This window comes from Spermophilus citellus, assembly GCF_964194105.1.
Source record: "Spermophilus citellus genome assembly, chromosome: 5".
NCBI lineage: Eukaryota > Metazoa > Chordata > Mammalia > Rodentia > Sciuridae > Spermophilus > Spermophilus citellus.
The window spans coordinates 51876375-51889226 of NC_138186.1; the positions used below are offsets into that span (position 1 = coordinate 51876375).

The 12852-nt window shown below is 57.3% G+C and overlaps 1 protein-coding gene across 7 annotated transcripts in view; it reads right to left on the reverse strand.

Annotated features, from left to right (window-relative positions):
* TEAD3 (TEA domain transcription factor 3) overlaps positions 1-12852 on the reverse strand; it is a 20505-nt gene continuing 7653 nt past the window's right edge. The window contains exons 2-15 of one of the 7 annotated variants that reach the window (XM_081294786.1): positions 11492-11508; positions 11049-11300; positions 9229-9293; positions 5912-5974; positions 5690-5752; positions 4965-4976; positions 3697-3834; positions 3559-3608; positions 2986-3047; positions 2288-2421; positions 1950-2123; positions 1603-1743; positions 1378-1530; positions 1-1209 (exon numbers count right to left, since the gene is read on the reverse strand). In XM_081294786.1, the coding sequence (XP_081150912.1) occupies positions 1096-1209; positions 1378-1530; positions 1603-1743; positions 1950-2123; positions 2288-2421; positions 2986-3047; positions 3559-3608; positions 3697-3834; positions 4965-4976; positions 5690-5752; positions 5912-5974; positions 9229-9293; positions 11049-11300; positions 11492-11508 (1438 nt within the window). In that variant the 3' untranslated portion in view covers positions 1-1095. The other 6 variants (XM_081294791.1, XM_081294790.1, XM_081294787.1 and 3 more) reach the window with 6 other exon arrangements.

The following is a 12852-nucleotide window of genomic DNA, read 5'->3' on the forward strand; positions in this document are numbered from 1 at the left end:
CACAAACAAATAACTTTAATTTTTTTTTTCTTGAGCAGGAACTAGGCCTTGAGGGCCTTGCCCCAGCCCAGAACCACATTTATAATATAACCCATCACAGCTGGATTTAAAAAATACACAAAAATATATATATATATAATAAACATTATAAAACCTAGGTGGGATTTGGAGGTGGCCTGAGCAATATGCAAACTGTGAGGACCTTCAGGAAGCTCGGGCAAGGTGGGGTGGTGGTAAGGAAGGGGCACAGTACTTCATATGAAACTTATAAATACCCAGAGGTGAAGGTGGCTGGGGGACAGTCCACCAGCTCTCAGAGGCTTGGGTACAGGGAAGGATTAACAGGACTAGGAAGCTGCTGCCCGGGGCAAGATCTGAGCAGGGGGCTTACCCTGTAGGGTATGTGGAGGCTCTGGTGCCACTGGCTGGCTTGCAGACTGGAGTACCTAGGAGCCTTGTCCAAACAGGTACTTCCCCATAGTGGGGAATGCTGGGAGGAGGTACTATATCCGGACCCCCAACCCACCAGTCCTTGGCAGTTCCACTCCTCCCATACAGACGCACCACTGACCAGCCCCCAGGAAGTAAACCTGGGCTCTAGCTCTACCCATCCCCCACTGGGAGCTGCAGAGTCAGGATTGCACAGGCCACATAAGGAGCCTGGCTTCAGACCTGGCACACAGGAGATGCAAAGAAACATGGGCCCCTCTCAACCAGGCCCCCAACCTGATGCTCTTTCCCTCTCTGCAGGCTGCCTCCCTGGGTCTCCATTCTACCTTGCCCATCACATTCCCCTGGAGGCCAGGAGCCACACACTGGAGCCTGAGGGGGTCCTCCATCCCCACAGAACCAGCTGATGGTGGTCAGTGCCCTGGGCAAGCTGCCCCACTACTGAGCCCTCCTCTCTTCTCCCACAATTAAAGCGCAGAACAGTGGCAGGGAGTGTGTGTGCCAGGGATGGGCGGGGAGGCCTCTTGGGTCCAGGGCCTGAGGCCTGGCAGGTGGAAGAGTTCTCAACCTGGACTCCTGGGGGTGCCAGGCAGGTGTGTGGAAAAGATGCTCATCTTGCAACCTTGAGGAGGCACAGAGAACACCCTAGTCTTTGACAAGCTTGTACACGTGGTGCTGGGCCCCATGCTCACTGGTGGAGACTTCGAAGACAAAAGCAATGACGAGCAGGGTCTCCTGGGAGTCTCGGCTTGTGACCACCTGGGGGGCAGGTAGGGCGGTTCACAGGGGGGCAGCCAGGGGCAGGGAGCTGGATGGGCCCTTCTGCATTGGTCTCAAGTCTCATCTGAGCCACCATTCTGCTACCCCACTTAACTCCCTGGCCTGCGGCCCTCCTGGGACGCCCAGTGAGCCCTGCTGCCCACACACCTGCAGGATGGTGAAGTTCTCCAGGACGCTGTTCATCATGTACTTCTCAGGCAGGTGCTTCAGCTTGTGGATGAAGTTGATCATGTACTCACACATGGGCGAGCGGTGGATGCGGTACACAAAGCGGCCATTCTCCAGCCGGGCATACTCCGTCTGGGAGGGCCAGAAGACATCACCAAGCCTGCCCACACTGGCCCACCCACCCTGTCCCATGGCCCCACTCACCTCCACCTTCTCCACCACCTGCTTGCCAAAGGAGCACACCTTAGTGGACACGCTGATGGTCATGCTGTCAGCAGAGCTGTACTGGGAGCTGACCCCATAGAAGGCTCCTGGGCCCTCCTGGATAGTACTGTTGAGGTCAGCCTGGGGATAGGGCAGGGGATGGGGGTGGATGTCTCAGTTCCTGGCAGAGGCCAGTGGGAGGTGTCACACCCCAGGACCTGTCTCTGGCACTCAGCCCACAGGCCACAGGAGAAGAGCTGGATTAGGGTCAGTTTAGGAAGCTGGATGTGCTGCCCATCTAGGGTGGGGAAGGGTGCTGGGAGCAGGGAGGGACCAGGGTGGCTCACCCAGAACTTGACAAGGAAGAAGGCGTTAGGGGGCCCCTTCTCATAAAGCTCCTTCAGTCCACCCTTTTTCTCAGGGAACTTGTCATAGATCTGCCGCACGTCTACTGCCTCCAGAGGCGGGTCTGAGAAGGCAGGGTTCGTCTGGCCGATGTGCACAAACAGGTGTTTGCTGTACTGTGGGGAGGGCCCAGACAGGGTCAGGGGCACTGGGCACACAGGCCTGGACAGGGGGGCTGCACAGGGACAGAACTTCCCAATGGCAGATCAGACCCCCGAACTCATGATCCTGACACAGGGTCCTGAACCGCGCAGCATCACCCCCGCCCCACACACATTACCGTGTCGGGGTCTCGCTGCACCTCCATAAAGGCCGAATACTCAAGCAGCCGCAGCCGGGAGGAGGCAATGGTGCGGTCCTGCCACACGGGCACAGAGGCAGCAGCTGGGGGCAGCGGGGCCAGGGGCTCGTAACCTGTGAGGTGAGATGGAGCCTCCTCTGCACGGGCACAGGTGCGTTATCACACACAGAGCTGCCGGGGCCTGCACCAGGCTCTGCGCAAATAGGCACCCAGTGCCATGGTGCCCTCAGAGTAGGAAACGGCTGAATTCTGACTTCCTGCGAGGTGTCCTGTACACTGTACACCCACAGAAGGTAGCCCTTACAGCACACGACACACACGCTTCTTTGTGTCACTATTAAAATGTGTCTAAACAGAAAATGCCAAAAAGTAAAAAGAGAAAATAACAACTACCCAGAACCCCAACACCTAGAGAGACAATTTGGGAGGATGTTTACGGGAGCTTTCCAGACACAGCAACACATGTGAATGAGCTGTGCCTTGGCCACATATCGTTTTCTGCCAGAGTTCCAGAAGCAACAGCAAGATTGTAAGTCCCAATCTCCTGTAGGTGTGGTACACCAGGGTTCCACACACGCGCGCGCACACACACACACATGCACACTGTCACCTATATGCATACTGGAGGGGCACTGCCAAGGAAGGGCTGTGGTGGGCATCCTTGCCGGGGCACTTACTGCTGAGCGTGGGTGGCAGGGGTGGCTGGATGGGGTAGGCTGGCTGCGCGAAGGGCTTGATGCTGTGGGCAGGACGGTGTGGTTAGAGGCTTTCCTTGGCACCTCTCACCTGCCCCAGTCCCTCATCTGGGACCCCAATAGGAAGTCACCCAGCCTTTCTGCTGAAGTCCAGGAATGTCTGCTGACAAGTTAACTCGCAACCTTTCTATTTCTTTCACATTTTAACTTTCAAGAAATCCTCTGCAGCTCACCATTGGTGGACATGTTGAAGGTTGCCTTTCAGCCCCACCCCCACCCTGGAAAGCTGTTCATTAAACTGCGGGTGTGACTTACAAAACGTGTTGTAAGGCCAGTAGCTTGACCACCTGCCTGACTCAGGTGAACCCAGTGAAAAATAAACCAAGGGCCAACATAAGCGGATGGGGGGGCTGCAGGTGACGAGCCCAGGAACACAGAGCTGGGAGCCCCGCTGCAGCCTCTGGCCCTATAGTTTTGCATTCCAGCTCTACACAGCTGGGCCAGGGCCCAGGTGGGGGGGCCCGTGGCTGGCAGGAGGGGACCTGCAGTACTCACTCCTGAGAGGGTCCAGGCTGCTGTCCCAGGAGAGGGGGGCTGCTCCAGAACTGCAGATGGGACAAAGCCAGGGCCCTTCAGGATCCATGAATCCCAGAAGGTCCAGACCCCCCAGCCCCACCTCCCAGGACCCAGTACCCTTGAGGACGTGGAGAAGACGGCCTGCGGCAGAGGGGAGGGCGGGCTGAACTTGTTCTGCAGGACACTGGCGGAGACGATCTGGGCAGAGGACATGGATGCCATGCTCTGGAGGGCTTTGTCCTTGGAGACCTGGTCCTGGGAATGGGAGGGTGGAAGTGAGACCTATGCCAGGCCCCCCAGCCCAGAGGGCTTTGGGAGGCCAGGTGTGGACTCCACTCCCAGCTCTGCCACGAGGTCTATTGAGTGTCTTCTCTGAGCCCAGTCGCCTAGGGGTACATCAACTCCCTGATCACAACCCATAGTGAGGAACAGCACTGCTTTATGCCACAGCCCACTGTGGCCGTCCCTCAGGATCCATGGGGAACAGGATTCAAATGCTCAGGAGTCCCTTATGTAAACTGGCACTGCATTTTAAAGAACCTACACATTCTTCTGTGTCCTTTCAATCATCTCCAGATTATTTCTAATATCTAGTGCAATACAAATTATATGCAAATTGTCCTCCCCCAAGAGGCCGGGAGCATGGGTGCGGGTAACAGTTTACTTTCAGAGAGGTCTTGCCAAGATGCTGAGGCTGGCCTTGAACATCTTCCTGCCTCAGCCTCTGGAGTTACTGGGATTACATGTGCCATTGCACCCGGCATAAAAAATTTTTATACTAGAATTTTTAGGGAATAATGTCAAGGAAAAGAGGTCTGTATGTGTTCAGTACAGACAATCTTTTTCAAATATTTTAAAATCTGGGGCTGGTTGAATCCACAGGTTCAGAACCCATGGAAACAGAAGCCTAGCAGCATCTACCAAAATATTTCCCCTTGATGGACACTGCACACACTCGTAATTTCTATTTCTTCAGGGTGTCTTCAAGTATGATATGTGGACCAACAGCACCAGCATCACCAGGGAGCAGGTGAGAAAATTAAACTTTCAGGCCTCAGTATGGACCTAAGGAATCAGGAACCCGAGGGAAGCCCCAGAGGTCTGTTTGAACGAGCCCTCCAGGGGACCTGCCACCCACCGAAACCTGTGAACAACTGCATTTCATTTTTACAAATGCTGCTTGCAAATGTGTTAAACTGATTTCATAATTTGTTTTTTTTTGTTTGTTTGTTTGTTTGTCTGAGGTGCTGAGGACTGAATCCTGGGCCTGGCGCCTGCTAGGCAAGCCTCTACCACCAAGCCACACCCGAGTCCCCTGCACTCTGTAATTTGAAAACTCCACCTGTGGCGCTCTAAACCCTCCCCCGGGAGGTGGTGCAACTTACCAGGTTCATGGCCTGTGAAGGAGAGGAGGACAGATTAGAAGAGACATGGTGACAGCTCCATGGGGCAAGGGGACATGTCTTCACCTACCCCCACCCAGTGCCCACCTGGCTATCAGCTCCCGGGGAGCCCAGGGAAGCTTAGAGGCAGCAGTGGGCACTGCCCACCCCCTGAAGGGAGTGCCTGCCAGCTGGGGGTGCCCTGGAAGGGGTAGGATGAAGGGGGGACAAGCTGGCACACCCTGCATCTGTCCCCTGGAACTGTGTATAGGATGGGGAGCTAGGGGCAGGGAAAAGAGCATCCGGGCAACCTGTGAGCCTGACGTGGTCCAGCTCCTCAACCCCAGACCCAGGTCCTCAGGCACAGAGCAGCCAGGACCATGAGGAAATGGCGTGCCCACCTCCTCAGCCCTGCCAGCCAGCACCCACCAGGACCTGCCCACCTGGAGTCCCCATGCGATTAGCAAGCAGCAATCAGAATGAAGGAGAAAAGGAATCAGAGGAGAGATGGCTCTTAGTGGCCCCAAGTCGGTCTCCCTCTCTCTCGCTGTAGGGCTGCCACCCCCGACTCCCGGGCTCCTGCCCAGTCTCCAGGGGCTGTGGCCCTGAGAAGCCTGTTACGGCCTTCGGCTCCCAGCTCACACCTGTGCTTCTGAGACCCCCGCTCAGTGCTCAGCCCTCAGCCCTCTCCTGGGCAGGGCCAGGCCGAGTGACAGGGAGCCCCATACCTTCAATTTGGACTGAATCTCCCGAGATTTCCGCCTGGCTAGAACCTGCAAGTGGCTAGAGACCTGTAGAGAGAGAGCAAGCAAGAAAGGAAAAAGAACGGAAAGAGAGCAAGAACACAGCTTGGCCAGAGAAGAGGCACGGCCCGGGCTGTGCAGAGTGGCAGAGGCACCGTGAGGAGGGGCCCAGGGAGGCCTAAGGCCCCAGTCAGGCGCCCAACGTACCTTGATGCCCACCTGGTACTCCCGCACCTTCTTCCGAGCTAGAACCTGTATGTGGCTGGACACCTGGGGGCCGCCCCGCGTCCCGCCGAGAGGAAAACACAGACAGTGAGGAGGCACAGCCGCGGGGTGGCCATGCGCAGGGAGATCCCAGCCCTCATCTCTGGGGGACCAAATGTAAATGGGGGAACTGTGGGCAGTTGCCTCCTGGCACTGCCAATTCTGCTCTCATCTTGGTCTTGTATTGATTAAGAGCCCACCATGTCTCCCAGGACCACCACGTACAGTTACGTAGTTTGTTCACTGCACAAAAATACCTGGCCAGGGGAACCAGTGAGAGTTGAAATCTAGCCCTGGTACAGGGCTGCACCTAGCTCAGAGGAAGGGTGTCTTTCCCCCTCTTTTTCTCACTGGTGTCCTTAGAGGAGAGACCTTTTTCTCACACAACAGAGGATAGCAATGGCCAGAACGCTCCAGCTAGTCATTAGGTCATACACTAAGGCCAAGATCTCCCCGTCTACTGCTGCCCACCTCCTGTCCACCACGGCAGCTTGCTAGCCCATAAACCCAGCTTCTTTCCTAACACACGTGCCTTCCTTCTCCTTGGACTAACATGCCGGCCTGGGGTAAGTACACAGTAAGTGCTCTTAATTGCACCTCGGGCTCTGCCAGCAACCTCCTTCCTGCAGCCTCTGTGGGCAACCCTGAGCCAATCCCACTCTCAGTGTGTACGTCCTGGGCTGATGTGCCTGACGTCCTCAAGGAACAAACGGAGTCCCAGAGACCCACGTGCCACTGTCAGCCACTGCACTGGCTCTTAGCTTTCTCTGCAAGTTGCTTTTGTTCCCACAGAGACACAGTTTCTTTTCCTTTTTAATCACAGCCTGAAAGTTACTATGTATGTGGTGCTCAGGGCTCTGCTACTGGGTTAGGACCTGGTGGGCCTCCCCCCAGGCAGCACTGCACACAGGAATCAGGCTCAGGGGCAGCGAGATTAAGGACCACTTTAGGCCACGAGATGCCATGTTCACTAAGCACACATGAATTCAGCACTTCACACACACAAATTCATTTGATCTTTGTAGCAGCACTAATCCAACTTCTGACAGATGATGAAATCTAAGCACAGAGGGGTTAAGCAATTATTCCTAGGACACCCAGCTGTGTGCAAGAGCTGGGACTTGAACCCAGGCTGCCGGATGCCCCAGCCCACTTGCTTCCCTACCAAGCTATTCTACCAGGACTCCTCAGACCCGTAGGCACAGGGCACCACCTCCAAATGGCCAGCTCTGTGACAGCTGAAAGTCACATGAGACTCAATCCCAACTTAATATTCAGCTGTTTGGTCAATGTGGAGGCATGGCCCTTGCTATTAACTGCTGCATGCAATTAATCTGAAAAAAAACTAAAACTGCATTTCTTTGCCCCCAAACCCAGTCAACTAGTTGGTCATTGTCACACACACAGACAAGCCCCATCCACACAACCACAAGATGGTCCCCTTTTTGAAGGGGACGTTAGACGTAAAACCCAGAGTCCTAACCGAGAATAAAGCTGTGGAGAAGGATGAGGACGGCAGTTTGTAAACACCAGGCTCGCCATGAAGCAGGGCTCAGAGCGCCCCCTTCCTGGCCCAGGACAGCTCTGTTTATAGTAAGGACAGTGAGCGTAACAGCGGTGACAGTGGCAAAGGCTTACAGGGCACGGTTTCCAGCCCTCACACATTGGCTCCCTTAACGGCTGAATAACTGAGGATGGGGGACTCCCGCCCCAGCCCCTGGCAGCAGAGCTGGGGTTTGGACCTGGGGTCTGAGCCCCAAGTCCCTGTTCTTAACCAACAGGCTCGACTCCTGGAGCCTACGCAGTGCGGCACCTCAGAGTGAGCTCAATGAATTCACCTGCACCATGGAGGCGGGGCAGGGAGGTGCTTAGTCAATGTTAGGAACAGGAGGTGCCATTTCCACCCCACACTGGGTGAGGGCGACTGAGCCTTCCTCTGGGCCTGGGCTTGGGCAGGCCAGGCTGGTCACCCATATACACAGATCCAAGGAGGGGGGTACATGGTCCAAATCTCCCCCAGACAGGGAGGGTGGGAGGCTGAAGGTGGGAACGGCCTCCCTTCCTCCAGGTTCCTGCCTCCAGCCCAGCCTCACTCCAAGACACCCCAAACGCAACTCAGCAAAACCCACGGCCCTCCAGGTTTCCTGTCACCACCCACTGCTTTCCCTGGACCAGAAGCCATCACTGTTTCTCTCTCCATTCCAACCACTACCGTCACCGCCACCCTTGTCCAGGGCCCTCTCTACCTCCCGGTCAGCCTCCCTGCCTCCACCGGGTCCTCCCTGATCCACTGCCCTGGCTGACCCAGGGCCTCCTTCCTCCACAGCTGCCACCTTCCACTCTCTCTAAACCGGCCTTGAATCCTGCCACCCTGGGGGACGCTGTCGCCCACACTTCTAGCTGAACAACAGCCTCTCCCACTCCACACTACACTGCCCCTGGGTGGCTCGCCCTGTCCAGTGAGCTGAATCCTGGATCCACCCACTCTAGCCCAGTGACATGGAGGAGTTACTTAACCTCCCTGTGCCTCAGTTTCCTCATCTGAAAAATGGAGACAATCACTGTGCCCACCTCCTAAGGTTGCTGAGAGGATTAAATAAATTGGTATAAAGTAAGTTTTGCAGAGATTTAGGATTTTTATGATTATACTCAGGTGTCACCTAAGGATGGGAAGAGTTCTGAGAAGTGTGTCATTAAGTTGTTTTGGCACTGTACAAACATCAGAGGGCACTTACACAAGCCTGGAGGTACAGCCTGCCACACACCTGGGCTACATGGTACAGACTGTGGTACACACACACGGCCTCCGGTGACTAACACATCATTACGTGGTGCGTGACTGCACTGCAATCTGCAGAGCCAACTTGCTCAGCCTGAAAGGGTCCTCCTTTTCTTCTCTGACTAACTCAAAAATGCAGCTCAGGTGCCACCTCCTCCAGGAAGCCCTCCCTCGCGCTCCTCCTGGCCTGGTCTATCAGTGCCCTGCACACCCCTGCCTCGGCCAGGCCATCCTGCTCTGTACTTGTCTGTCTCCCTGACGGTGACTGGGCCACTCAGGTGGTGGCTTTTCTGTAGGCCCTGAAGTACAGGCCATGGGTGGGTGGCAGGTAGTCAGGGAAGACGGTGGGCCCGTGAGGGCACCCGGGACAGGGGAGCATCAATGCAGCAGTGCAGGGCAGGCTGGGCAGGCCGCTCTGAAGAGGGGGCAGCTCGGAGCAGGCCCGGGGGGTGCAGTCTAGGGGAGTGGCCTGTCTCGGTACCTGTTTCCTTGTCCGCGTCTTTCCTGTCCTCAATTTAATGTAGCGCGCAATCAGCTCATTCCGACCTAGATGAGGTAAGAGAGAAAATGAGGTGAGGGAAGAGGGCAGAGCTGGAGACCCCACAGGGACCCTTCCTCACTGTCCCCAAGCTGCACAAGTGGGCCGGCGAGGGTGGCTGGGGAGTCCCAGGTGCTGGGACCTGGGGGTTGCTCATCGGGAGATGGGGGCTTTAGAGGAGATGTCCTGCAGATGCCTGGGGTAGGTGTGTTGTAGGACAGCCAGACAGGGGGCCCAGAGGGCCTGGCCTGGGTGGCACCCCTGTCACTTGCAGCCTGGAGCAGTGCTTCTCTCCTGGGTCACCAGCTTGGAAGCTGAGTGTTCATATCTGGGTATGGAGGGGTTCACCGACGTGTGAGCCAGCTGTGACCCAGGGGGTGGGCACCTCAGCACATGCCCATTCACACCCTGAGAGATCTGGACTGACGTATAGCCTCACTCTGTCCTGGTCACGGGGCACCCTAGACAAGTCCCTTCCCTTCCTCCGTGAAGAAAGGCCAGGAAAACAGGACGAAAGGAGTGGACGTATGGAACACCTCTCCTACACAGACAACCTGTGAGAAAGGTGTCACTATGCGTGTCACGGTGTCCTTGTGCCTGCCATCCCATATTTCAGGTTGCTGCGTCTCCTACCCCTAAGAGTGCCAAGCTGCCTGTGAGCCTCGTAGGGGCCCTGCTCAGCCCCCAGGAACCCTGGGAAACTGGCCCTGTGAGGGGGCCCCTGGACACATGCTTGGGTGTGTGCCAGCATCCTCTACCCCAAAATCTAAGCCCACTGTCCCCCAACCCCTTGGCCTCCACAGAATGGCCACATTCTCCAAATTCCTCTCCCATGACAGAGCCATCCCCACGTGCTCCGCCCATCACCCAGCCCCTCTCCACCCCACTCCCTCCACCCTGTCTAAAAATACCCTGTGGGGCTGCCCAGGCCATCTGGGAGGTGGCAGTGGGGGCAGGAAGCCCCCACCCTATAGAAGGCACCCTGGAACACCTGCCTACGCAGGAAAAGGGGGCTCGGGTGCTAGGGACAGGCGTGGCACCGGGGATGGAACGGAAGGAGGCACAGGCCTGCCATTTCCCACTCTGCCAGAGTCCTGCCACTGGGAGAGGGGCTGGGGGCTTGAATCCACAGCCACAGGCTGTTGGAGGGCTGCGGCAGCCGGCGGAGAGCAGGGCGAAGCGTCAGAGGGTCGGTTATTCCAGAGAAGGCAGCTCCGGGGGCTCCCTCGGGTGGTGCCGCGCAGGACCCCCGCTGCCTTCTGGAGCAGCCAGATAGCAGAAGGGGCCAGAAAACCCGGAGCGGGCAGGGAGAGGGGCGGAGAGGGGCGTCTGAAGAACTGAAAAGGCCCCGGTCCTCCGTCGTCCTCCCAGCACAGGCCCTGGTCACAGCGTGACCTTCCACCCGACCCTGGCAGGAGCTGTGCGGAGCTGTCTGGAGGGCCTGGCCCCCAGGCCTCCTTCCCACTCCCTCCCAGGCAGGGACCCTCGCCCAGGCCTGGACACTGGACTGACCCAGTTTCCTGGGCCCACTGAGTCACCCCGAAACCTCCAGGCCGGCAGCGGAGGAGAGGCGGAGCAGGCGGGGTGAGGTGTGGGCTGCGGGCCGCCCGGCTGGTTTGAGGAGGCCCCAGACACCAGGCTGCACGCCCAGACTCGCCGGCCGCCTGCCCAGGCCCCAGGACTTCCCCAACTGGTTGGGTGAGGGGCAGAGAGCAGGGGGCGGGGCCGGGCGCCGGTCCGTGTCCCGTGCCTGCCGCACGCACCGTACATCTTGCCCTCGTCCGACAGGATGATCTTGCGCCGGCCGCAGGGCGGGTAGATGGCCAGGGCCTCCTGGAAGCTCTGCTCGATGTCCGGGCTCCACACGCCCTCGGCGTCGTTGTCCAGCCCCTTGTCCAGGCCCTCGGGCCCATCCTCCCGGGCCTCCCCGGGGCTGCTGCTGGCATTCCAGCTGTTGGACGCTATGGTGCTGGTTGCTCTGGGCTCTGGGCCTGAGCCCACTGGACGGCCTGAGCCTGGGGGGCAGAGGCGGAGGGTGAGGGCCAGGGTCCTTCTGCCCACAGCCATCTCCCATCCCCCAGTCACCTCTGGACCCTGCCCCCACCCCCAGTCCCACTCCAGGGCAGGGGCTCCCAGGTGTTCCAAGGTGGGATGGAGGTCACCAGAGGTCATGCTTCTTTAGAGCCGTGTGGACAAGCTACTTTACCTCTCTGAGCCTTCACCCTGTAAAATGAGGAAAGGGCCTCCTTAGGGGGGTTGTAGGGTAGGGGTAAAAACTTAAATGAGATCATGACAAAGTACCAACCACAATGCTGTCAGAACACTCAAGATAGTGTGACCAATAACAGCAACAGCACAATGCCGTACACCTGCTTTCCCTGCTTTCCCGTACATACACATGCTCTTCCTGGGGGAAAAGCACTTGCCTATGCATTCAGTCAGAGCCACAGCAGGGAAGGGATAACAGGAGCAATGCCCGTTACTGCGGTCAAGAAAACTGAGGCTCACAAGTCAAACGGCTGCCAAGGCACCAAGAGGAGCAGCTAGGAGGAGCAGGGCCAGGGCCAGGGGTCTCTGCGGCTCTCGCCCAGCAGAGAAGATGCCCAACCAGGGACCCTACCCCTCATTCTTACCCCACCAATGCAGCCTTGCTGAGGAACACTGGTGGGGTAAAGAGGGTCCCAGACCTGGGAGAGGAATGGCTGCTCCTTCCCTAAATAGACAACTAAGGAGGACCTTGCCGAGGAACCCAGACGCAGGGCAGGAAATGCCCCAGGAATTGGAAGAAGACAGCGACGATGGCTGCTGGCTGGCACGGGAATGGCTGAGAAGGTGCCCCGCCAACGGCCAAGCCAGACCCCACCGGCTCCTCCATCCCACTTCCTGTTCCCTCACCTCCAGGGCCCCAGTGCAGCCCATAAACCACCCACACGCCTCCCCTGGCCTGACCCACAGAGCAGATGGGCCAGGGCTCTGTAAACTGAGTTCCGGGCAGTTGCCAAGCTGGGTTATTAATTCAGAGCACATCAGCCAGTCCCCGCAAAGCACAGCCTCTCCTCATACCCTCAACCCAGAACCTGCATGATCGATGCATATCAGAGTCCAGGGGCCACAGGGCCTGTGACCCTAGAGCTTTGCTCTGGGCAGCAGAAAACACAGTGAGCAGGGTATCCTCAGAGTGGGGACCCCATCAGGAACCAGGGAGGGGAATATGACAGGCCCTGCTGAATGGCAGCAGGGGTGGGTGTGGGTAGGGGTGTGGGGGGCTTTCTCCCTGTGGAGCCACCTGTTTGCTTTGAGAAGCCTGAGGGGGTCACTAGTGGAATGGGGTTATCTGAGTATCAGGCAGACATTGAATTTAGACTTAATTTTACTACTAATAACAGCACCTGCCATGTGCCAGGCAGGGCTCTGGAATTTTACACATGTTGACTCATTTAATCCTCATCATAATCCTACTGAATAGACATCATTATTCCTACTTTACAGATAAGAAAGCCAAGGACAGAGAGGTTCAACAACTGGCTCAAGGAAACACAGCAAGTAAGTGCTAGAGCTGGGTTCTGA